The 26,148-nt window shown below is 38.4% G+C and overlaps 1 protein-coding gene across 6 annotated transcripts in view; it reads right to left on the minus strand.

The window, feature by feature from the left end:
• dip2bb (disco-interacting protein 2 homolog Bb) overlaps nt 1-26,148 on the minus strand; it is a 146,700-nt gene that overhangs the window by 21,767 nt on the left and 98,785 nt on the right. For 3 of the 6 annotated variants that reach the window (XM_061875173.1, XM_061875172.1, XM_061875177.1), the window contains 23 exons: nt 25,921-26,014; nt 24,224-24,343; nt 24,023-24,137; nt 20,572-20,711; nt 20,340-20,476; nt 20,187-20,267; nt 19,976-20,103; nt 15,775-15,889; nt 15,449-15,650; nt 14,067-14,179; nt 12,424-12,447; nt 10,774-10,854; nt 10,558-10,681; nt 10,357-10,478; nt 8,620-8,731; nt 8,390-8,499; nt 5,687-5,817; nt 3,233-3,401; nt 2,992-3,162; nt 1,473-1,534; nt 1,078-1,135; nt 272-346; nt 25-199 (listed from right to left, as the gene is read on the minus strand). In XM_061875173.1, coding sequence (XP_061731157.1) covers nt 25-199; nt 272-346; nt 1,078-1,135; nt 1,473-1,534; nt 2,992-3,162; nt 3,233-3,401; nt 5,687-5,817; nt 8,390-8,499; nt 8,620-8,731; nt 10,357-10,478; nt 10,558-10,681; nt 10,774-10,854; nt 12,424-12,447; nt 14,067-14,179; nt 15,449-15,650; nt 15,775-15,889; nt 19,976-20,103; nt 20,187-20,267; nt 20,340-20,476; nt 20,572-20,711; nt 24,023-24,137; nt 24,224-24,343; nt 25,921-26,014 — 2,659 coding nt within the window. Of the gene's footprint in view, nt 1-24; nt 200-271; nt 347-1,077; nt 1,136-1,472; nt 1,535-2,991; nt 3,163-3,232; nt 3,402-5,686; nt 5,818-8,389; nt 8,500-8,619; nt 8,732-10,356; nt 10,479-10,557; nt 10,682-10,773; nt 10,855-12,423; nt 12,448-14,066; nt 14,180-15,448; nt 15,651-15,774; nt 15,890-19,971; nt 20,104-20,186; nt 20,268-20,339; nt 20,477-20,571; nt 20,712-24,022; nt 24,138-24,223; nt 24,344-25,920; nt 26,015-26,148 lie in introns of those variants that run through there. The other 3 variants (XM_061875176.1, XM_061875175.1, XM_061875178.1) reach the window with 2 other exon arrangements.

Here is a 26,148-nt window from a genome sequence, read left to right on the forward strand (position 1 = left end):
CTGTCAAACAGTGTTAATGTGTACCTCCACTGGCATCTAGGAGCTCGGTCCTCTTCACAAAGCCCAAGTATCCGGTTCTGGCCCATAAGGTCTGCGGGTCCCCAAAGCTCAGCTTGGTGTTAAAGTGGTCGGCCTGAAGACTTTCCTCTCCGTAGATGGTGTAGTAACCACTGGCATTATGAGGGCTGTTTACCCAAATCTACGTGAGAAAATGTTAAGATGTTAAGTCACAAATCACTTGAATTGTGGTTTCAACGACACCTTATATTACCTCTCCGAGATGAGAATCTCCGAGTGGGCCTCTGGTCTCTGGGTTCACGATTATGACTCGAACGCCTGGCAATATCTGAAAACAAACAACTTACAGTCATAGAGTACAATTTCCCCGCTAAGAAAATTCTCAATATCTTAAAATGGGACTTGACTCTAAGTTCCTTTTGGAGTAGTTTTCATTTAACTATACAAGGTTATGGCTTCCCCAAAACGGCAGTGTGTCATGTAGCTAGGTAATTTTCAAAAACTTCCTTATGCCATTTAGAAAAGTACCAAAAAGTATCTAAATTATTTTGGTACCGGTAACAAAATATTGGTGTTTGGACAACACTAGTTGTTTGAACAAAATCTGACTTTTTTGTCTTTAAAAACAAAGCAATAACACAAATATTTGTTAAAGTATTAGAATAAAAATGGTTTCACATAAATAAAGGCAAAACAAGGACAACCCGGTCTGGTCCTGCCAGCAAGATGTCCTTTAAGCCTTAGGATCAAGTCCAAATAATACATTTACCATAAACGCCCAATGTAACATAATGTACAAATACTGTAATATCACACTTAAAATTTAGTATTTTACAAAAAAAACATAGAACATGTATTTTATGTGTTCATCACTTCACAAGCACAAATGGACATGTGTTAACTTTTTTTGTGTGTGTTTACAAAAATAACAGACCTAGTGACTAAGCAGCGGCAATTGCCAATAAACTGCAGGAGAAGATCATGTTTTGTTTTTATTGGATAAATCTGAAACATTTATTCACGTTCACTTAGGTGCTATAACGAGAAAATAGTTTTTACCTTGCCAGACTCCATCAGTGGAAGACTCTGAGGAGCTCCTCTCTCAACTAGTCTCACCCTAAAACAGCACACAGACACATTTTCTGAAACCAGTGTTTGCTGCAGTAAAAAAATGTTTTTAGTCTATTTGGTCAGAGTTACAAATGTCCCTGTTCAGCAGAACACAGATGTCTACTGCAAAAAATGCTGTCTTTTAGGGGATTTAGGATTAATGACAAATCTAGCAGTCTTCTAGTTCTTATGTTGCATAGATTAATGTCAAATTGTACACCAGCATACATCCACCTTGTAAAATATTGACTATGCTGTTTTCATCACATTTGGATGAGGAGAATAGTTTAAATTGTGAATGGTAAAAAAGCAGAAGGCGTGGAGGAGTTCAGTTATGCTGTTACCTGTCATGGCGAAGCGACTTCATGTCTACGTAGACTGTACAAGGATCAGGACCAGTGGTACCCTGCAAAATCACAACAAAAACACACTAAGGGTCACATAGCTCTAGATTGGGTTCTCCAGCTATGAAAAACATTCTAGGCGCAGCAGTGAGCTCAGCCATTATGGACTTGGATTTTAAATAGGGTTATTGTAACTGAATTGTAACTAGATGCTAGTCGGCTTCCTGCCTACAGAACCACCCCAGAGTCACACACAACACCATCACTCTGTCATCTGTCCATGCTGGTGGATGTAAAGACACTTTGGGATCCTCCACCTTCCTTCCTTCTGCTTGAAGACGTCACGCAGGTGCTTGGCTGCCTGGTTCGGTCCCGACTCGAACCTGGGTCGTCCGGCATTAGTCATGGGCGTGCAAACTAATGAGTTAAAAACCCAAGCTATCACTTAAATGTCCAATACTAGTTCTTAAAGTTGACAAGGTGTGAGGTTTACCAATGAACACCAGTGTTAATTTTGTTGACGAAAAATTTTCGTCATAGTTATCGTCAACGACCTTTTTTTTCTGACTAAAACGAGACAATAACTAAATAAAAAATAATTTACACGGACTAAGACGATGACGAGGTGTATTGACATATTCGTCGACGAATAAAAACGAGATGAAAATGTCTGCCAGAGACGAGATTCAATCGGAACTTATTTCGTTAGGAAGAGGCGGGAGGAGTTGGGAAGAGAACCAATCAGAGCGACGTGGTAAGGAAGTTACGTAAACGTAGTTTGCGTTTGAGACTGACAACAGAAGACAACATGTCAACGCCGGGGAGGAAGAGGAGAGAGGACAAATGGGGAAATTTTATATTTGACGTCAAAGATAACAAGACGCAGTGTAAGAAATGAAGCGCGAGGATTACGGGGAAAAACACAACAAACTTGAAGCGGGATTTAGTCGAATCACCCCGAAATCCACACACAGGTAAGCATTTTCCACAACGTACAACTCACTCGACGTTATCCCATTTATTACAAGGCTTACTCGTGAAATACTAAATTTAAGACATGATTTTCATCAAAATACGACTTGTATCGGTGATTTTTACGCTGTTTTGCTTTGACTTTCAGAAATTGAAGGGAAAGTTTACATATTACCCTTTAGTCGACTAAATCTACTGTAGTTTTCGTCGACTATAATCTTATGATATTTCGTCAACTAAAACTAAAACAATTTAAATACCTAAATCATGACTAAAACTAAATTACATTTTAGTCAAAAGACTATGACTAAAACTAAATCAAATTTTGCTGTCAAAATTAACACTGATGAACACATGGTCCATCTTCAATGGCAGGCATATGTTACCAATAGTATACTTACTATACTGCCAACAGTACATTCACTAATCTAAAGTGTATCCAAGTTGTATTTATATAGTATTGACCCTTGAGATGTAATAAAAATGGTTGCAGTGGACTGTCTAGGAATTAAATTAAGACTTGTGCCACAAAGTGAAGCTGGCCTACCTGCAGACAGACAGCCAGGTTTACCCTGGATCCAAAAGCGGTGCTGACAGCCCTGGTTGACAACCCTAGATCTTTAAACAGCTTAGAGAAAGAGTGTGTGAGGGCCAGGCGAGGGCGCTCCTCTGCAATCACCACGCAGCTTCGCACGCACGACAGGTTGACGCCACGAGCCTATAAAATGCAGAGAATTTTCACTTATTTTTTCAAGCACATAAAGTAGGTGTGGTCCTGGCCTGCCCACCTTGAGCAACTCTGTTTGAGTGCCCAGTCCTTTGGTGCAGAACTCCATGACGGAGTAGGAGCAGAAGGTGTCTCTGACACGATATTGACTGAGCGTGCTGAGCCACAGGGACAAGCAGGTCTCCAGCTCAAATGGAGGAATCAGGATAGACTGATGACCTGAGTAAACACTGCAAGACAAATCAATGCAGGGGAGCATGAGAGGGTGACAGTGACACACCTGACAGAGTTTCACCTACTCTTATCTTCCCTCTACGGAATCCCTCCATGGCCTTAAGAAGGTTGACCATTTCTATTTTATTCATAGATAGCATCGTATCATAAGACGTAATTGTCATACTAAGTAATTTAGAGATAGTGTTCATATACAAGAGGTCAATACTTGAGCAATATGTTTGGAGGAGAAAAGGTGAAGCCTTCAATCCCAAAAACACCATTCCTACTGTCAAGCATGGTGGTGGTATTATTATGCTCTTGGCCTATTATGCTGCTAATGGAACTGGTGCTTTACAGAGAGTAAATGGGACAATGAAAAAGGATTACCTCTAAATTCTTCAGGACAACTTAAAATCATCAACCCGGAGGTTGGGTCCTGGGCGCAGTTGGGTGTTCCAACTGGACAATGAACCCAAACACAACTCCAACCCACTTCTCCAAAGTGGGCTGGCTCAGGGTGGAGGACAGAGTAAAACAACTTGCACTGAGCCTAGTCTATAAAATCCGCTACACCTCCCTGATACCGAAGTACATGTCAAACTACTTCTTTAACATAAATGACCGCCATAACCACAACACCAGGGGGAGCTCCACAAACCACGTTAAACCCAGATTCCGATCTAACAAAGGTCTTAACTCATTCTCTTTCCATGCCACATCAATGTGGAATACACTCCCAACAGGTATAAAAGTAAGTGCATCTCTATATTCTTTCAAAACCGCTTTAAAACAACACCTCCAGGCAACTTAAACACTACTAATAACCTCCTCCATTCACATCCCATCTTATAAACAACCTAATGTAAATAACCAAATGTACTTCTAATGTATGTACTGTATTTGTTCTTATGCTATCTGAGCTCACTATGTTCTCTGCTGGCTGTACGTATCCTACTAAGTAAGACCTACACTGTTTCAATGTCCACATTTCTCTGGTGATGCAATTGTTGATGACTGAAGTACTGATATCAACCAAAGCTCCTCATTATTCAGGTGTTACTATTTAGTGGCCAATTGTACGGAATATGTACTGAACTGTGCAATCTACTAACAAAAGTATCAATCGATCAATCAAAAACATGTCAAAAGCGGTAAAGGAATGGCTAAATCAGGCTAAAATTAAGGTCTGAGAACAGACTTCCCAAAGTCCTGACTTAAACGTGTGGACAATGCCGAAGAAACAAGTCCATGTCAGAAAACCAACAAGTTTAGATGAACTGCACCAATTTTGTCAAGAGGAGTGGTCAAAAATTCAACCAGAAGCTTGCCAGTGGCTACCAGTTGTAGCTAGTTGTGGTTTGTGAAGCCCTTTGAGGCACTTGTGATTAAATAGATAGATAGATAGATAGATAGATAGATAGATAGATAGATAGATAGATAGATAGATAGATAGATAGATAGATAAATAGATAGTACTTTATTGATTCCTTCAGAAAAATTAAAATTCCAGCAGCAGTGTACAGAGTTGAGATCAATTTAAAAAAAAAGTAAAAAGTAAATAATGGGGGTTTAAATGGAAACAAAATAGAGAAATATTACAATAAGAATAAAAAATAAAAAGCAACAATGGGAATAAAATTATAACAGTAAAATAAGAATATAACAAGACAAAGTAGGCAGTAGTGACCATGTTATGAAAACGTATTGCACTGTTATTGTTTTGCATCCCCTGTCATCCTAGTACCCCCCGCCCCCTGCACCAGAAAGGAGTTGTACAGTCTAATGGCGTGTGGGACAAAGGAGTTTTTGAGTCTATTAGTCCTGCACTTGGGATGAAGCAGTCTAGCTTTAAAGGCTATATAAATACATGTTGATTGATTGACTGTCCCTGTAGACCGCCCATAACTCATTGATTGGCTTTGTTTCCCATTCATATTACTCCAAAACATGGCCTTCTTTCAAGCCACGCCCCTGTGCGCTAGCCAGTGGTTTTCCACCCTTGACGGTTGAGATACAAATTTCGTGCCCAGTCGGCTGTCATGCCAGTGATGAGTAAAATGGCAGCGTTTGTTAAAAATATTTTGAAATATATTTGTTTTAAAATGGTGTCAGTTAGAAGCTTGATCGCATTTTATTGACAATTTACTTTTTTTTTGGCAAACATATTTTGAATTATCTTCATAATGCTTTCGATTATGACGTTTTGCTTTGTGCGTGCTTATGTGTCAATATTTGTAAGCCCTGCCCCCCAAAAGCTGCAACTCTAGGGGAAACACTGTTGAGGGTTAATTCACTATACCTAGCGAGGCACCACAAGACAAAGCCCAGACCGCAGTAAGGATCCAGGCAGATGGCGATTTGGCGAGAGGAGTAAAGCTCACACTGCAGTTTTATAGAGCGGCACAGGGCACTGACCGCTGCATGAGAGATCTGCACAGAAAGACAATAGAGAGCATAGTAATACATTGAATACGTCTTTTTTGTTCAAACCATGGGCCTGGTTCTGTTGGAAGTTCTTGTGGCACCTAACCATTGACAGGAAGTCACAATACTGGGTACGGCATGTACCTGAGACGTGCGCTGAGGTTCATGACTGGTGAGGCACTGACTCTTTGAGTTGTTTTATTTTACTTTAAATGTGTGTTTACCAGCATAGTGCAGGTTGCTTATTAAAAGGAGGATAGGAAAACTAGAATATTTCACTTTGGGTAAAAAAAAAAAAAAGTCTTCCTTATTTTAGTTTTCAAAGTCTGTTTTCTTTCCTGTAGAAAGACGGCAGTGACAAGAACCTACCATCTCAAGTACGCCCCCCTAATGGTAAAACAGAGTAGTGTGCGCCTCACTGTGTGACATTTCTTTGCATTCTATTGTCTGATTATCAAGAACAAGAATTTCACATACATTACACAGGCTGTAGAAAGTCATGTAGAAAAGTCACTAATGGGGTAAATTCCAAACGGGTCATTTAACGCAGTGGTTCTCAACCTTTTTTCAGTGATGTACCCTCTGTGAACATGTTTTTAATTCAAGTACCCCTTAATCAGAGCAAAGCATTTTTGTTTGAAAAAAAGAGACAAAGAAGTAAAATACAACACTACTTCATCAGTTTCTGATTTATTAAAATGTATAACAGTGCAAAATATTGCTCATTTGTAGTGGTCTTTCTTGAACTATTCGGGGAAAAAAAGATATAAAAACAACTAAAAACTTGTTGACAAATAAACATGTGATTCAATTATAAAGATTTCTACACATAGAAGTAATCATCAACTTAAACTGCCCTCTTTGGGGATTGTAATAGAGATCCATCTGGAGTCATTAACTTAATTCTAAACATTTCTTCACAAAAAAAGAAATCTTTAACATCAATATTTGTGGAACATGTCCACAAAAAATCTAGCTGTCAACACTGAGTATTGCATTGCTGCATTTCTTTTCACAGTTTATGAACTTGCATTCATATTTTGTTGAAGTATTATTCAATACGTTTTGATGAAATAACATTAGAAGAATTGTTACAGCGTGTAAATGGAATAAAACAAACAACGTGTTTACTTGACCCACTTCCTGGGAAACTTATCAAGGATCTCTTTGTATTATTAGGTCCATCAGTGCTAAATATTATAAACTTATCACTTTCCTCGGGCACTGTTCCCCTTGCATTCAAAAAAGCGGTTATTTATCCTCTCGTTAAAAGACCTAACCTCGATCCTGACCTCATGGTAAACTACCGACCGGTGTCTCACCTTCCCTTTATTTAGAAAATCCTCGAAAAAATTGTTGCGGGGCAGCTAAATGAACACTTAGTGTCTAACAATCTATGTGAAACCTTTCAATCCGGTTTCAGGGCAAATCACTCTACTGAGACAGCCCTCGCAAAAAGGACTAATGATATATTGCTAACGATGGATTCTGATACGTCATCTAAGTTGCTGCTCCTCGATCTTAGCGCTGCTTTCGATACAGTCGATCATAATATTTTATTAGAACGTATCAAAACACGAATTGGTATGTCAGACTTAGCCCTGTCTTGGTTTGACTCTTATTTTACTAACAGGGTGCAGTGCGTCTCCCATAACAGTGACTTCGGACTATGTTAAGGTAACGTGTGGAGTTCCCCAGGCTTCAGTCCTTGGCCCTGCACTCTTCAGCATCTACATGCTGCCGCTGGGTGACGTCATACGCAAATACGGTGTTAGCTTTCACTGCTATGCTGTTGACACCCAACTCTACATGCCCACATATGAGGTCCTCTCCAAGGTTTCTCATAGTCATCATTGTCACTGGCGTCCCACTGGGTGTGAGTTCTCCTTGCCCACTGGGTGTGAGTTTTCCTTGCCCTTATGTGGGTTCTTCCGAGGATGTTGTAGTTGTAGTGGTTTGTACAGTCCTTTGAGACATTTGTGATTTAGGGCTATATAAATAAACTTTGATTGATTGACATTGATTGAATAAATATATTTACAAAGGAATTTTGAATTGTTGCTGTTTTTAGAATATTTTTTAGTAATCTCACGTACCCCTTGGCATACCTTCAAGTACCCCCAGGGTTACGCGTACCCCCATTTGAGAACCACTGGTTTAGCGGAAGTACTGTATAAAGGAAGGCAAGTTGGTTTTATAAATATCTTTGAAATGTCTAAATAGTTGATTTAAAATTTTTGGGAAACCAAAAACACAACAGCATGTACCAATAGGTAAGAAAAGTTGGTTTTGCATAATAAAGCTCCGTTAAAATTTTTTGAAGTGCTACAGAAAACACATACAACCCAACTGACAGGACAAATATCCTTATCGTCATTTTTCATGACAGGGCGCCCCTGACCGCACGTCCCTGGCTTCTACTTTAAACAAGATGATGCAGTCTGTGGTTGTTGTCCAATTCATGAAATGTGAGTTCACTGAGAGGCCTTGGCATGGATCAAACCTTTTTCTTACCCACAAACTCATGCAACCTCAAGACATTTGTCCACTTTTGGAAGACAATCCTGTGTCATCTCACCTTGACTCCAGTGAGCATGCCCGTAGTGGACACACTGAAGTCCAGATAGGCTATCATCTCGGCTGTGGGCGGCTTATAGATCTGAGGAGGCCGGCGGCGAGGAAGGTCATCTGCAAACAACAATGGCTGCGTTACAGAGTCAATCTATCCGATATGAAGTCAAATGAATGCAAATGTAATTTGATCAATTGTTGCATTCAATGTGTTTTAGGTGTTTGCGTGCAGCTTACCAGTGTCTATGATTGTCGGCCATGTTTTAATGTTTACAGATGCTGCAGCCTCTTTGGAGCGAAGTATCCGCATCAGATTTTGAGTTGTGAGGATACATGCTGCTTTACTGACCTGGTGACAAGCACACATTAAACAAGTTGAACTGATCTTCTGACATCAACAGTAGAATTCATCCTTTGTTATTAGTCACAATTAGGCAAACTTACACATTCTAATAAGATTCACTACAAATAATGATACCTTTACAAAAAAATATTGCATATTGTCACTCAGTCAGAGAGGTAATCATTTAATTTATTAGTTCTCAGTCATGTGTCACTAATGACTGCTGTAAATGTATTTTCCCCCACTTTAAATGAGTCCACTTTACTAATTGAGCTTGAAATACACATATTAACTACTAATTGTTTTTTAGGGAAAAACACACATTTGACTGTTTTCTGAAATGATAAGTCATTGCTTATCATTTCAGAAAACAGTCAAGTGTAAGACATTTTGCAGCAGGCTTTGAATGGGACAAAAGTAGTGCCATTTTGGTGGACACATACAAAATATTAAATTGAAAGCAGGTCCACATTAACATTTTAACATAAATGACAATAAATAATATTTAAAATGTAAATTTTAGTGTTTTGTAATGAGACACTTGTTATTAGGAATAACTGCCAGTGTTTGTGTAGTTTCAATTTTACGGTATTTAAGGAACACATGAAATGTTTATGGTATCATTATAATTGTTTTAGTTCCTATATAATATTAGAATAAACATGATCTGGCAAATTTGATCTGTACTTATTCAACACAGTCAAAATGGCTTATAAAAAAATAAAATAATAAGCGCAAAATTTCCAAATATTTAGGATCTCATAAGCTTTAACTATACAGTATATACGTCAGAGGTGTCCCAAAATCGTATCACTTCAGATACGATACTGATATTGGAGCCTTGAGTATTGGATGATGTTGATCATTTTGTAGCGTGAAATGGAATGATAGAAAACTTTCATCAAGTGAAACTACCTAAACAGAACAATGATAGGAATGAAAACAACTAACCTGTTTATTGTTAACCATATGGAATGGACTTATACTGTCTTTAAGTCTAAGTGGAGTGGTAATTGGGGTTTTTTTTGCGACACATAGTGGCCACAATTATTCATGAACTTAAATTCATTATGCAGTAAATATATTGATGCAGACACATTTGTTACTTTATAAAACACTTGTGTCTTGGAGACTTTTTATGTGTAAGGAATAGGTAAATATAAATAGTTGATACTTTTTTATAATGACAAATGTGCTGTTTTAGACTACAATTGTATAATTAAGGACACTTATTACATACTGTATATCTAGTTTGTGTCTATTGTATGCTTTGTTGTTTTGTAGCTGCTAGCTCCTAGTAGCCTATAGCCTACCATGGTTACCTTTTGTAAAAAACTTAAATAAAATACAAGACAAAAAAACAACCTTATTGAAGGACAGTTGAATGTTAACCGGCTGTCCAGCTTTGCATAAGTAAACGCTACAGGGCTACAAGTATCGGAACACTTTTATCAGAGACTTTAGAAAACAAGCCAATATAATCTAGTGTTGGACCTGTATACGATATTATTGAATTGGGACACCCCCAATATAATTACAAAGGGTTTTACATTTAGATTTGTTGAAAGGTTTAGGGACACTTCTCATAACATGTTAGTCACATGATGTCACAAAAGCACACACAAACTTACATCAATGATCATACGGACAGTAGGCAGCGTGGCCGATAGGTTCTGAGGATGTGGAGGTCTGACGTTCACGGGGACACAGCCAGCGTAGAGGCAGCCATAAAAAGAGGCGATCAAGTCAATACCTTGCAGAGTGAGACAAAATAAAATGATCAATATCTTCCAATAAATGAAGACAACGGCAGGAACCGCAGCGGAGCCTACCAGGAGTGTAAAGCAACACAACGTTCTCGCCGGTGTTGATGCTGCCTTTCTCCATGAGCGCCGCCGCAATCTTCTCGGCTCGCTTGTGAAGCTGAACGCAGGTTGCCGTGCTCACAGCCACTCCCTGCAGGATATCATAGAGACATAAGCTTTATGCATGAAGAAACTATTGTAATAAGTCCTCCCCTGTTAGGGTTTTTAAAAGCAATTAGCTACCTTGGCGTTAAGAAGCACATAAAGAACATGGTCTGGATCAGTCTGTGCTCTCCACTGTAGTGCTTCTGCCAAATACTGATGCTGCGGGGAAAAAAACATTTGTTGGTAAGGTTTTGGTATTAAATTAACATAGAGTCATAGAGTAGTACAGTGCATACAGTCACCAGCCACAACATTAGGTACAACTACACATTCTGCTTTGTTTTGATTTGACACTGTCAGAAAGGTATTTGTAATTGTGCACAGCACCTCATCACAATAAGCCATCCTTGATTTTTTCTTACACTTTTACAGCTAATTGAGGTATAACATTTAAAAATGATGCTGAACCAACCACAATGACAACAATAAAGACACTATAGAACGACAATGGTGAGGTCTAAAAATGCTAACTTCAAACTGTACACCTTGTGCATGTTTTGACACGTACATTTCGTCGTAATGATTCATGATCTAATCAGACACATGAAGGAAAATGGTTATGCTTATCTAAATCTCAGTGTTAAATAATAAATAATATCGGCACTACCCGTCTGCCCTCTTTCATTAACTCATGATAACTGTACTGTCTGCAAATACAGCTTGTCGTTTCAACTGCATACAATAGATGTCATTCAAACTGTGCTTCTTAACATACCTCATGAGCACCTGTTCTGCCACAGAATAAGAAGATGTCGCAGAAGGATTGAGTGTTGCCAAAATAGTCCCTATAACTAGAGAGTACTCAGACTCATCTTGATTGGGTTCATTAAAAAAGCGATAACCAACAAATCTAATGACTTTTTCGGCTCTAATCGGACCCTTTTGGAGGCTCGAATATGAAAGTACGTATCTATGGCGTCAGAACATTGCTAAAATTCTCTCGCGTCAAGAAGGTGCTTGCGGACTCCTTTTGTGCGCGCTTGGACTCATTTTGTGCTTCAGCAGCCTCTCTGTTTAAAGTGACTAATCAGAAAGGGGGGGGGTTAATGGGCCGTGTATTCAATGCCCGCCCCTGAATGTGCCAAAAGGATGGAATGTCGCGCATGTAGAGAAAGAGAAAGACACATCGCCAGCGCAAAAAGATGCTGTGTGCGTGCAGAAAGACGCTACGCACATACAAAATGAGTCTACATACACGCAGAATGTATTTTTTACGCGTGAAGATTTTGGCCCTGTTCTGACGCTATAACAAATGTACCAGGTTTTATCTATCTACGTTAACCAATTACTGTATCTGAAAGTCTCTGACAAATTTTTGGTGAAAAGCAGTTAAGTAGTTTTGGTGGTAAGAACACTTTTCTGACAGTGCGTGTGTTTGTATTGCATCCCATTAGAATGTGTTGGTGTACCTAATGAAATTGGTCCAGTGTGTGCACAAAACTGGACAAACTGTTGTATTCCTTAAGCATACAGCTGCTTAGCACGGAACATTAACAAGAACCAAACCTCAGGTGTCATAACCCAGCTCTTAAAAATAGCAATAATTAAGAATATGAAACAGAAGCTTAAAAAAATTGCTATTACAAAAGGGTGGAAATGCACAGACTTTTGCATGTGTCGGGCAAGAACACAAGCGACCAAAATAAAAGCACAATACAGCACTGCTTAGCGGATGGCAAAAATAAAGACGGGTGACAAAAAGATGCTGTAAGAGGCCGTGATTCTTACCATGACAGTGGGCCACATACAGAGCTACATCCAAAGAGAAGTGAAAACAGAGAGAAAGCAGATTTTTGTTTTGTTTGACATCTCTAACTGAACTATTGCAGTCTCCAAGCCTAACTGTCAACTATTAGACCACAACCTAGATATACTTGATGATGAAGATCCTTTGTAGACAGTTGCAGATTATAACGCATCTGCTCCCCCAGAGAATAAGAAAACGTAGCAGGAGCTATTTGTGTTGCCAATTTAGCGACATTGTGCTATATTCAACTATTAATCAGATGCCTCTGGGTCCACTTTTTCAACAAGCCGACTAGTGACAAATCTAGTTAAGTTATGGAAAGTCTGATATGAAAGCACGTATCTCGCTTCCTAGCCAGGACACTATGTCTTGTTTGTTAAGCCACAGAAGAATTGTAATCGTAATAAACAAATGCAAAAACAGATGTTTTTTTTGTTTGTTTGTTTTTTTCATTCTTTGCAAATGCGTCATACTGAAATACGCAAAATCCCTAATTATTCATTCCACTTTGTCGCGACCAGCAACACCACAAATAGATTGCACTCCCATGGTAGACACTGCATTGACTATTTAATAGTACATAATAAAAAGGCAAAATTGTAATATTTTGTTGATATTGTTACTAGGAGTGCCCCGATATATCCTTCAATTCCGATATGATACCAATATTAATCCAATACAATATCAGCAGAAATCATAGTAAATACTTATTATTTTGTAGTGTGGAATGTTAGAAAAAGGCTTGATCAAGCGAAATTACTCAGAGAACAATGGTATGTACGAAAAACACCAACCTATTTATTATTAACCATCCGGAATGTATTTATGCTGTCTTTAAGTTGAAGTGGAGTGTTAGTTTTTTTTTGGTGACACCTGGTGGCCACGATAATTCTGAAAGTTAACGTCATAATGCAGTAAATTTAATTATGCAGACATTACTGGATATTTTCTAATATAATTGGAGACTTTGCGTCTGTAAATAATATGCAACTATAATTATTTGATACTTGTTTATATTGACAAATGTGCTGTTTAGACTGCAATTTTGTTCAATTAAGGACGCTTATTATGTCTCGCTTGTGTGCTATGCTGTTGCGTAACTGCTGGCTCCTAGTAGCCGATACCTACCATGTTCACCTTTTGTAAATTACTTCACAAAAATAGAAGAACACCAACTTTGTGTGCTTATTGGAGGACATTTAAATGTTAACTGGCTGTCAATATTTGCACAAGTAAACACTGCAGGAAAGCCGATATCATCCCAATTTTGTATTTTTTTTTGCTAATATTGAACCAATATCTTGTATTAATATCGGAAGGGGATACCCAAATTGTTACATTGTCCATATTTTTGCATTAAATATTGTTACATTCTGCAGAAAGAAGTTTATAAAAATGATAGTTTTGGTTTGAGAAAAATTTTGGAGTTGTTGGAGATATAATCCTGATTATTAAATTAAAAGCAGTATGACAAAGTCTTTCAATTATCATGGAAAATCTAGAATAATAAGCATCAGTATCGCTAATACTGACCCTGAATTGTTATTAAATCGGCTCAACATGTGCTGTATCACCCTCTCCTAGTTTCTGGTATACATCTGGTGGGTGTTGCTGGATGACATACTTTCCGGACAAGATCCTGATCTTCAATCACGCCAAGCTCTCTGCCTGATGCCTGGGCGATCCTCTTCCCTGCCACCAGGTTTCCCACCATCACGGATGCAGGACCAACACCAACTAAAGGAAACAGAAAGTTGAGAAGATGGGGCTAAAGACCAAAAATTGTCGCTATAACGAATATTTCCGATTAAAACTCAGTTAATTCAAAAGTCAAAACACCTTCTACATTTTCAAGACTTGACATCACAGAGATTTTTGTTGCTGGTGCTCAGCTTTCAAATATTACATTGTCAAAAATGTATCCATTGTATATAACCCAGACTTTTTATTTTAATAGTCTTCAAAGCCAAACAGGACATAAAAGTCCATCCATCCATCCATCCATTTGCGACCGCTTATTCCCTTTGGGGTCGCTGGAGCCTATCTCAGCTACAATTGGGCAGAAGGCGGTGTACACCCTGGACAAGTTGCCCCCTCATCACAATGCCAACACAGATAGACAAACAAAATTCACACTCACATTCACACACTAGGGCCTATTTAGTGTTGCCAATCAACCTATCCCCAGAAGTGGGAGGAAGCCTGAGTACCCGGAGGGAACCCACGCAGTCACGGGGAGAACATGCAAACTCCACACAGGATTACTCAAGACCTTTGTCCTTAAGTTTTTATTTCTTGTTTGGTTTTAGGGTATTGTTGAATAACTGCCAGTGTATCGTACATCTGTGAAAGAATTACGGTCGGTATTGAAATGTATAAATTAGGAACTTCGAAAAAATTAGATTAGATTAGATAGTACTTTATTTATTCCTTCAGGAGAGTTCCTTCAGGAAAATTAAAATTTTCAACACAATCCCATTCAAGATCAGACAAACATTACAGGGAGACAGAACAGGATCGCTGACGGGTCTGCCGGCTTCCAGCGCCCCTTACAAAAAAGATGAGATACAGGTAAACAAGTGGGGGGAATGGGAGAAAAAAATAGAAGATTAAAATAAAATAAAATAAAAAAATCATTCTAAGCCTGGGCCCCTGGAGAGGAGGTCCAGATTGAGGCCAAGGGAAAAAACAACAACAACTCATAGCCATAGTACACATCCCTTTTACATGTGTGTAAGAGGGAAACATCAAAGAACACAAAGGACATGAAAGACATTAAAGCAGCAGATACAACCAGCCACTTCTACATACAGCTATGATGTATAATGGAGTAATACAACAAAAATTAGGGCCAAAAGTACACCAACAAACTACTGAAAGGGAAAAAAAACTCAGCATTGGTCCCTTGAAGGTTAAGATAAATAATATTTCATCCAAATAAAACACAAATATTAGGTATCGGTAGTGATGCACATGCCCACGCACACAAACACTCACTCACTGTACCTGGCTGCTTCTGCCGGGGTTTGGGCAGGTTGGTGACACAGGTATGTGGACACATGAGGATGTTGCAAGGGTGAAGGTTGCCCTCCAAGAAGAACTGCTTGGTGTCGGAAATGTGGATGCCCCCCAGAGGTGTTTTTGGTAAGGTGTTAGCTGGGACTAGAGCAAGGCAGTAGAGGCCGACCTGGTGGATACTGTCAATGGCCTGCAGGGGAAACATGGAGTGCCTGGTGGGTGACTACATTATACACTGCATGGTTGACATAGGACTACTATATCTACTGACGCTGTTGCTTCATCTGGATTTAAAAGAAGGGCTTGGCTCGTACCTGAAGGACGCGGCTCATCCACTGGAAGCTGTCCTCCTCGCTGGCGTCCGGCCTCTGCTCGGCCACAATCACGACCCTCTCGTCGTAGAACACAGTGACTGAGAACACAGCGATCCTGACACACACGCACACAAACATAAGTCACTCAAACAGAATCCTTGCAGTACTCAAAATGCGCTTAAAAAATTGACTTATTTACATAGTACTGTTGGTGTGTATTGCCATAGAAGGAAACCAATCTTAAAGAAACTTACTTTTTAATTGCTTGTATAAACAAATGTTAGTCTCTGAGTTGTCTTCCCAACCCTGAAGTGGGGAGTTACACAACCTAACAACTCGACTAGGTAAGTGCTATTGTTGCCTATTTCAGAAAATATGTCCACGAACAAAACATTCTGATTTTGTGCGGAATCTTCCCATGACTCAGAAGTTGCCTCAGGAAAAATAGTCATTGTGTTTTCTTACAAGCTACTACACAGAAGAGTCGTTATGCCAAAGCCATAACTTAAAGCCAGGTACACATATGTATATAAAAACTTATAAATCTAAAAAAGATTATTTATCTGTTAAAGACCCCATGCACAAAGATAAATAAATAGGTATTAAACATTTTTTATCTTAATGAGTGTGATGTGAACATGCAAACTCCACACAGAAAGATCCCGAGCTCGTGGGTTCCCTCGGGGTACTCCGGCTTCCTCCCACTTCCAAAGACATGCACCTGGGGATAGGTTGATTGGCAACACTAAATTGGTCCTAGTGTGTGAATGTGAGTGTGAATGTTGTCCGTCTATAGTGTTGGCCCTGCGATGAGGTGGCGACTTGTCCAGGGTGTACCCCGCCTTTTGCCCGATTGTAGCTGAGATAGGCGCCAGCGCCCCCCGCGAGCCCAAAAGGGAAAAAGCGGTATAAAATGGATGGATGGATGATGTGTGATGTGCTAAGATAATATCAATCACTAGTACAAGCATTATTGTTCTGGATTATATTCCTCTAAAAACCACAAACTCTCATGAACAAAGGTGATCTAACAAAATTGAAGAAAAAGAAACACAGCAACCTCCATAGCAACAACCAGAACATAAACCAACTGGCAACATGAAAAGAAAACACACGAGACAAGGGAAGGATGGCGTTCTTGGCACTTCTTGTCTTATTAAAATAACAAATTTTAAAAAAGAAGAAAGTGTGGAAAAGTCATGAAAACGGCGTCAACACTGACTTTTTAATCTGAGTGAGCTACAGATGAGTTATCTGACTGAGCGGCTAGCCTATTATTACTAAGACCTAAATGTAACATTGTTAAATAAATCTGGCAGCCATTAAAAAAGAGACACTGTATGATTGGCTACTTTCTGTGCTGCGTCACAATTCATGGAGCTATGAGGCGATTAGGCTTTTGCCATCTTTGGTTGAAAAGGATATCGGGACAAAAAACATTGTCTTTGTGTATTTACCCTGCTTTGGTAAGCAGATCTGCAGTGTTGCTGGATGCAAACACATCATAACGTCACATCAAAGTGAATTTACTTTTTTCATGACTAAGAATGCTTCCGGCTGGCTGTTCTGAACAAGGCTGTTTAGAGGGAGGCTATTAGTCTTGATAATTGGTGGGTTTTACTGAAGCATTTCACAGGCATGTTATTAAAACTCCTTTCAACTCTAAGAAAGAAGGGCATAATGTTCCCCTTAGGTGTTCAAAAATAAAACTTGCATCTTACAAATTGCCAGACCACGCCAGCCCAAAAGCGTTTTTTTGTGGAAACACGCTCACAACTTTTGTTCAATTGTAACTAGGGGTATAACGGTACACAAAAATGTCGGTTCGGTACGTACCTCGGTTTAGAGGTCACGGTTCGGTTCATTTTCGGTACAGTAAGAAAACAACAACATATTAATTTTATGGTTATATATTTACCAAATTTGTAAACAATGGCTCTATCCTTTTAACATTGGGAACACTATAACAATTCTGCCCACATTAATGAACATTGGACTGCCTCAAGTTGATACTCAAATTAAATAAAATGACAAAACTTTTTTTTCTTCTACATATAAAAAGTCCAACAGACAGTTTCAAGTCAACTTATCATGCTTAATTTATTACAGCATTTGGTAAGCCTGTGGTTGATTATTATGTAAATGTTATATTTTTATCAACATGTGAAATCAGGGACCCTGCCATTCAAAACTAGGCTGCTACATTACTAATGATTAATGTAACTATAGCTGAAAAAATAGTACAATAGCAATAGGAGAGACTATTCATCCCTGAACACCATGGAGTTCATGTAGGCTTAATGACGCACTTACATTATTATATAAACTATCAGAGAAAGAAACTCTTCATTTAACATCATGTCCTTTTTTGCTGCTTCAACACAGCTCAATCAACACAGAAAAAGGTAAAGTGAAATAACAGACAGACAGGGCTTTTCTGTCGTAACACACGCACACACACACACACATGCGCTCTGAATACGCACTGCTGATTGTCTCTTATCGCTCTGAATACGCACTGCTGATTGGCTAATACCGCTTTGCGTGTAACCAATCAGATGGTTGTGTGGGTGGGACAATGCTGGGTGCTGTGTACTGACAGAGAAGAGGCAGAACGGAGCGGAGCAGCTTGTTAAGACTTTAGAATAGACGGCTACTTAATATGTTCGTGTGGAAACTCGTTCAGGACACCGCCGAACCGGACCGAAACCCCCGTACCAAAACGGATCAATACAAATACACGTACCGTTACACCCCTAGTTGTAACATGTTTACATTGCGAGAAGATCTGATTATTGCAATATTTCAACAACTTGGGATGTTTTGAAAAACTGTATTAATGATAACCTTGGTAAAACTCCCGATGGTTAGTATGACCATTTTAAATTAAAATGATCGAAAAACAAAGATTGATAACTGCACTTAGATAAACTCACAGACTGACTCTTAAATGGCAACATGAAAACAAGAGATATTAACGTATTTTCCAATTAAGAAGCAACATACCCCAATTTAAACCTATACAAACACATTATGTCTGAGCAACTAAGTCGGATATTCAATGGTGCACATTTAACCTACAGACTGTACTCTTTTAGGACAGTGATCATTCTACACTCAAGACGAATACAATATGGAGGTGTTTATACGCTGCGTTTAAGGACTGCTGAACCGAGTAGGATGACACGACGACACGATGCCCGCCAGAAATAATAAATAATAAAATCCGATTTTATTTGTTGCACACTTAAATTCCTACAGTACAAACCAATATTTAAAACAATAAAAGTCCAGGCATTAAAACAGATAAAATACTAAGACTAAAACACTGTAAGTGAAGCATAAGAAAGACAAAACTATGTGTCTATGTTTTTGAGTGATTTAAAAAAACTTGATCAAAAGATTTCAGTACATTTTGACCACAATGAACAATACCCTGATAATAATGATCACCGTGATATGATATTTTCATATTGTTACATCCCTAACTCGTACTATTAAAATCTGACAACTGGTTGAAATCGAAAGTCAAATACAAAATGATATCAAGGTCCTCCAATGCAAATAGTAAAAAAAAAAAAAAAATTCCTGTGACTCGAAAGGGACAAGCAGTAGAAAATGGATGAAAATGGACAATTTCTTCAATTCTACTTAACGACCTGCATCACGAGCAAATGCTGCCCCGGTACTCAATGACTCGCGCGGCACCCAACCCTTTCTCTTTGCTCTTTCAGTCCACCGACAAGCTTCATTGGCCAGGACTAGTTGGTTCTGCTGCCCTGGTCCTCCCTGACAACGGCCAAATTACCTGCCTGTTCATTATATTGCGAGAGGAGCTATTGCATTTATTAATGGACTTTTCAGTTTTATAACGTGTATGAATGTACTGCTGCGTGAGAAAGCGGGCAATGTTTTAAACTTAATGGATTATTTTCAGTCTTTCTAGTCATTTCTCCAAAGAAAGTTCCCTGTTAACCGTTTTTCCGGGACCTCGATTCGAGAATAGTAGAAAAAATATTGACAGTTTATTTAAAGCAGAGCAAGACAATGAGGAAGACAATTATAACAAATAAAAACGAAGTGTTTGTGTGTGTGCTTGTGCTTGTCTGTGTGGAAAAGTCTCCCAGGGAATCGCATTCTCAATTCCAAGCAATCAAATGGTGATTCACATTTTATATATCTTATCGTCCACTCTGCTCACCTCCCTCGGTACACAGTCTTGACCGGCTCCACGGCGAGTGCAGTGGCCACTAGGTCGTCGGCGTTGTGTCTCCGTCCGCTCACTTGTAGGAGACCCTCCATCTTGCCCACAACAAAGATCAGACTTCCCTGTGTACGCACAGCAGTGTTATTAGTGCCAAAGAAAGATGGGCTCATGTTGCCACGGATGTGATCAAACAGTCTTAACTTACCGGACCAACAAACCCCAAGAGTCCTGAACGTACAAATGGAATCTCTCCAATGGGGACTCCATTAGAATTGACCGGTATCACCTGACCACAAAGCCAAATAGGAAGGCAAAATTACACAAAAACATGAAAAACAATTTTGCTTCACTTTCATACCTCAAAAGTGTTTTTGGTGACCCCGGGCAGGCCGTAGTACATTGTGCCCCCAGCTCGGGAGTTGATTATTATCTCTCCGATTTCATCGGTTTTACATAACTGAGGAGGCCCGTCTGGTTTGACAATGCACATCAGAGCTGGAGACATACAAAGACAAAAAAAACAATGAATGTATAATTGTGTGATTATTTTTTAATTTCCTTCAGTTTTATTTATCGGGCTCTATGCTCACCTCCTGGCATAACATGCCCCACATCCTGCACGGTGAGGGCTGAGTTCTTGTCTTCTGTATTGACCCTGATGACCCCATGGCTCAGGCCGCCAAGGGAAAGGACGGCACGGGCGGGAAGTGGTGCGCCCGGTAATCCAGGTCTACAATTTGGGAGGTAACCAATCATCCGTTAGTCGGCAAAATACATTTTATTCCTATTGGTAGACTAGCAAAAGGTACAATTAACTCGTAAGCGAAAATCTATAATTCTAATGTTTTTCGTGTAAAATATGTAAAATGTATTTTTTCAATTATGCTCTAACAAGAGTATGTTTTTCATGGATTCCAGTATTTGATGATGTCCTGAAGGAAAAAACACCTTAGTGGATGGTCAATAGATAGATAGATAGATAGATAGATAGATAGATAGTACTTTATTGATTCCTTCAGGAAAATAAAAATAAAAAATCCAGCAGCAGTGTACAGAGTTGAGATCAGTAGGCTTCACTACGTATCTTAAAATGCAGTCTCTAGCTCTGGAAACCATTTTACAGCTACAGAGCTGTAAATTATATTGTTTTGGTTTTCTTTCTAGTAAATATGCTAACCCAGCATGATGTTGGTATCAAAATGTGACTAAAGTTATCACTGTAACTCCCATAACTATGCGCTGCTAACTCATGTCCTTAAAGTACCACTGTACCATACCATAAGAAAAACAAGTTGCCTCTATTATCGTATATATCTGATGTAAAACACTGAAAGACTAACAACGTTTGCGAGTAAGTAGTATCAACCTCGCTGGATTTTGAGAGATAATGAGCTAGCCAGACACGTCATCGCGTGACGTAGAGGTAGGAACCAAAGATCCCTTCATCACCAACAACAAAGCAAATCATGCAGACATTGTTAAATCCAATAACAATTACTTTAAGAAAATTATGATCCAGAACCTTATATTTTTGATCCTGAATAGAAGGAGGATGGGCTACAAGTTTTAAAGCTCTGCTAAACAGATCCAGCTTTAGTGAAACACTAAGCATCATGTAGCAGTATTGCTAAGTGCTAAACAAGAAATACAAATTTCAATCATAAAACAATCGTTTACTGTGATGAAGACGGATAGGATGTCCATATCTTTCCGTTTAGATGAAAAATTTATCATGATGCACACGAAGGGTTGACAAGGAAAAGTCTCCCTGTAGGCACTGTCTTTGGTTGTGTGCGTTTGTCTCCATCTCAGGGTATACATCAAATGTCACAGATTAACAACTGTGAGATTGATGGCGAAATCCTCCTAATAACCGGATGAGCGGCGTGATTTATAATCTAGAATAACTTTGACGAGCTGAGACGTGATGAAGCGGGAGCAGCAGGACATCACGGCCAGCTCAAAAGAAAGCAGCAGAGGGCTACTGAGCTTTGTGCTATCAATTTCGCTGCTAAAAAATTGTTTTCTGTGTTAGCTCTTACAATAACAATGTTGCTAATATTTGGTTAATATTCAGGTCAGAATATGTGTATAGAGCAGGGGTCACCAACCTTTTTGAAACCAAGAGCTACTTCTTGGGTACTGATTAATGCGAAGGGCTACCAGTTTGATACACACTTAAATAAATTGCCAGAAATAGCCAATTTGCTAAATTTACCTTTAATAAATAAATCTATATATATTTGTATATATATATATATATATATATATATATAAATGGGTATTTCTGTCCGTCATTCCGTCGTACATTTTTTGAACTGTTTAAAAGAGGAGAACACAGGAAAAAAAATTAAAATTTAATTTTGAAACATAGTTTATCTTCAATTTCGACTCTTTAAAATTCAAAATTCAACCGAAAAAAACAAACAAAAAAAACTAGCTAATTAAAATCTTTTTGAAAAAATTAAAAAAAGAATTTATGGAACATCATTAGTAATTTTTCCTGATTAAGATTAATTTTATAATTTTGATGACATATTTTAAATAGGTTAAAATCCAATCTGCACTTTGTTAGAATACATAACAAATTGGACCAAGCAATATTTCTAACAATGACAAATCATTATTTCTTCTAGATTTTCCAGAACAAAAATTTTAAAAGAAATTCACAAGACTTTGAAATAACATTTACATTTTATTCTAAAGATTTTCTAGATTTGCCAGAATATTTTTATTTTATTTTAATCATAATAGGTTTGAAGAAGAATTCACAAATATTCTTCGTCGAAAAAACAGAAGCTAAAATGAAGAAAATGTATTTATTATTCTTTACAATAAAAAAATAAATTTACTTGAACATTGATTTAAAGGAAGGAATTAAAAAGGTAAAAAGGTATATGTGTTCAAAAATCCTAAAATCATTTTTAAGGTTGTATTTTTTCTCTAAAATTGTCTTTCTGAAAGTTATGAGAAGCAAAGTTAAAACAAATAAATGAATTTATTTAAACAAGTTAAGACCAAGTCTTTAAAATATTTTCTTAGATTTTCAAATTCTATTAGAATTTTGTCTCTCTTAGAATTAAACATTTCGAGCTAAGTGAGACCAGCTTGCTAGTAAATAAATAAAGTTTTAAAAATAGAGGCAGCTCACTGGTAAGTGCTGCTATTTCAGCTATTTTTAGAACAGGCCAGCGGGCTACTCATCTGGTCCTTACGGGCTACCTGGTGCCCGCGGGCACCGCGTTGGTGACCCCTGGTATAGAGTATTGTTGTTAGGTTTTGGATGGTTATTTAGAGGATTTTGTGAGTGGAATAGAGATCCCCCATCGACTACATTGTCGGCTGACTTTTTATGTATTTATTGTTTTATGACTTAAAATGCCTTCAAAAGAAAAAACATATGGGTTCATGTCGTATATAATGATTGTGAATTATAGACAGCACATCACTCTCTAGTTGTTGTGGATTTCCAGTATGACTGATTTGATGCTATGGTCAGAGTGCAGAAGTGTTACTCCAGTGACGTCAATCTCCGAAAATTACCGAAGACGTTAGGAGTGGAACAGTCAAAATCGCTGACTGAATTTGTGGCATTTTGAGATGTTTAGACGCTATTTTCACATACTTTTACAGATTGTAAATACAATTGGATATGGTTTAATGGATACAAGGAAACCCACTTAAGCATATAAAGTCAACTTGTTTTTTCACTCTACTGATACTTTAATAGTACATTGTTGTATTTGATATATGGCATATATCACTTTCAAAAAGTGCAGAGTTAAAGTGTATACGTTCAAAGTGTATGAAGTACACAATAGCGGTTATTCTTGGAGATGCAGTCTGTTTTGAGAAACAACGGTCATTAGCATTACAGTTGCAGGTCTTATCAAAACACTTTTTAAGTATCTAAATTCCAGCAGCAAGGCTAGATTTTGCACATCAAACTTCCAATACATTGTTGTAGAATCTAAAATAAATCATGTAACTATGGAAAAAATGCCAAAGAACAATTCATGTAAATATGTGTCAGTGACTGACCTGCGTATAGCCACTGTCATGGCCTCAGGGGATGTAGCACAGGGACAGATGACTTCCGGCTTCAGCCCGTGAGACTGGAACACGTTCAGGAAGGCATCACAGGAGGAAACTGACCCTAAAATCATAAGATACAAAGAAATAGGCAGAGTTCCAACTCTTTCTGAGTTGCTTGGAAAAGAAGACGCCAGGGGGATTACTCACAGGGGTTGGCGCCATCAGCAACAATCAGCATCCGCAAAGACACCAGGCTAATGTCTCTCTGCTCCCGGTGAGCCATCATGGCCCAGTGCAGGTCCCGGCACTTCACCAAAGCTAAACGAGCTGGAGAGTAGAAAAGTACAAAAATAACTTACATAGGGACATCCAAACTTATTCCAAGAGGTCCTCCAGTTGGAACACGTGACAACTTATTTAAATGATTGTTTTAACGGTGTGATGAAAAAAAAAAAAAAATCCTGTCACAGTAGCGCATGGATGCTACGGAGACAATAGGCTAAGTGCAGATAAGAAGGTCTTTCAAATCAAAATACACACCATGAAGTTTGTCACAAAAGCCAAGGAAAACGACAGTGACAGATAAACCCTCCTATTTAGTCATTTAAAGGCAGGTGAGTCCCCTGATCACAAATGAACAGCGTTCAAAAAACAGTTATGAAGTCACTGGAAGACATAAACGGAACAGAAAGTGAAATCAAAAAAAGTATGCTTCCCATTAATAAACACTAAACACTAGAAAACCACACAACAACACAAAAACGGTCAAGGATATCATGACAAATCCCTTATTTTCCTGGAAAATTTTACCATGTTTTGAAATGCAAAGTTTGACAGATATGGGTTGAGATGAATCCTAATTTTTAGCTGGATTGCTTTGATTAAATTGTTTTTTATTTGGCAAATATCAAACTGAAGCAACTCAATTTTTACTTGTAATAACCACATAAATGTTTTTCCATGGCTAATAGTCATTATTTCTCGTGCCATTTATTAGTTCGTGGTATTTGTTTTTATTTCCTGTCCAGCGCTTTTCATGTTTCCTTTTCATGTTTGCGTCCATTTGCCACTTTTCTCCCTGTCTGGGCGATGTCTTCCTCGCCTGTCCCTGATTGACAATCAGACCACACCTGTTCTGGGTTGGCAATCAGGATGCTTTTAATCTCAAGCATGTTATCCAGACACTTCCTGTTGTGCTATTTGCTTTTGTTACTAAATACATATTTACCTGTGTTACGCCGGCCCTCTCTGCATCCTGGGGTCACGCTTAAAGCTAAGCTTTTGCAGAAAATAACAGGGTATTTTGGTTTTGATAACACTTTGCAAAGTAATTTTTCGGTTTGGATTAACAATAATTTGACATACAGAAATAATCAAGAAGTAATGAAGTTATTGTTTGTTTTTTTCCAAATCTAAAAACGTTACGGTTAATGTTAGGTATAGTTTAGGATTGAAAGTGATATTTCCTTTAGTTTTTTACAAACTGGTGTATTGGTGGGTTGCAATCACGTGACCTAGAGGCACATCCAGGCACCTTAGGGTTTCAGGCAATGGTCTAAACCCCATTAGGCTACTGTTTATTTCCAAGAATCAGTGCAGATTTAGGCTTATTTTGAAATATTTAGAGGCAATAATAAAAGCAATCATGAAAAATATATTTTAAACGGAATGGAGTGGATTTTTACACTCTTAAGAAAAAAAAAGTTTTTATTAATACAATTTACCAAAAGCAAGTCGACATGCATGCTATACTAATGCTAACTTTTTTCATAAACTTTTTTTGTTGTTGTTTTTAGTATGGTCCTAAACCGTCGTCAATATGAACTGATGCCGTGTTGAATTGCATACCTTTAAAACACTAGAACACAATAAAAAACACAGGGGAGCAACGAGTGTGTTTTTACCTTTGTGAATGTGGACCCTCTGCACCCATGAGAGAGGACACGCCTTCATGACTGCATAGGGAACACTTATAGTGTGGATCCTGTTCATCACAGCCTGTAAAGAAACAACATCTGATCAAGCAGTTAATCAACCTCCAGTAAGTTAGTAAGTCAAACCTTCTTAAACAGAATTCAACGGACATGTGTCACAATTAGGGGTGTAACGGTACATAAAAATTTCGGTTCGGT

This window comes from Nerophis ophidion, linkage group LG16, assembly GCF_033978795.1.
Source record: "Nerophis ophidion isolate RoL-2023_Sa linkage group LG16, RoL_Noph_v1.0, whole genome shotgun sequence".
NCBI lineage: Eukaryota > Metazoa > Chordata > Actinopteri > Syngnathiformes > Syngnathidae > Nerophis > Nerophis ophidion.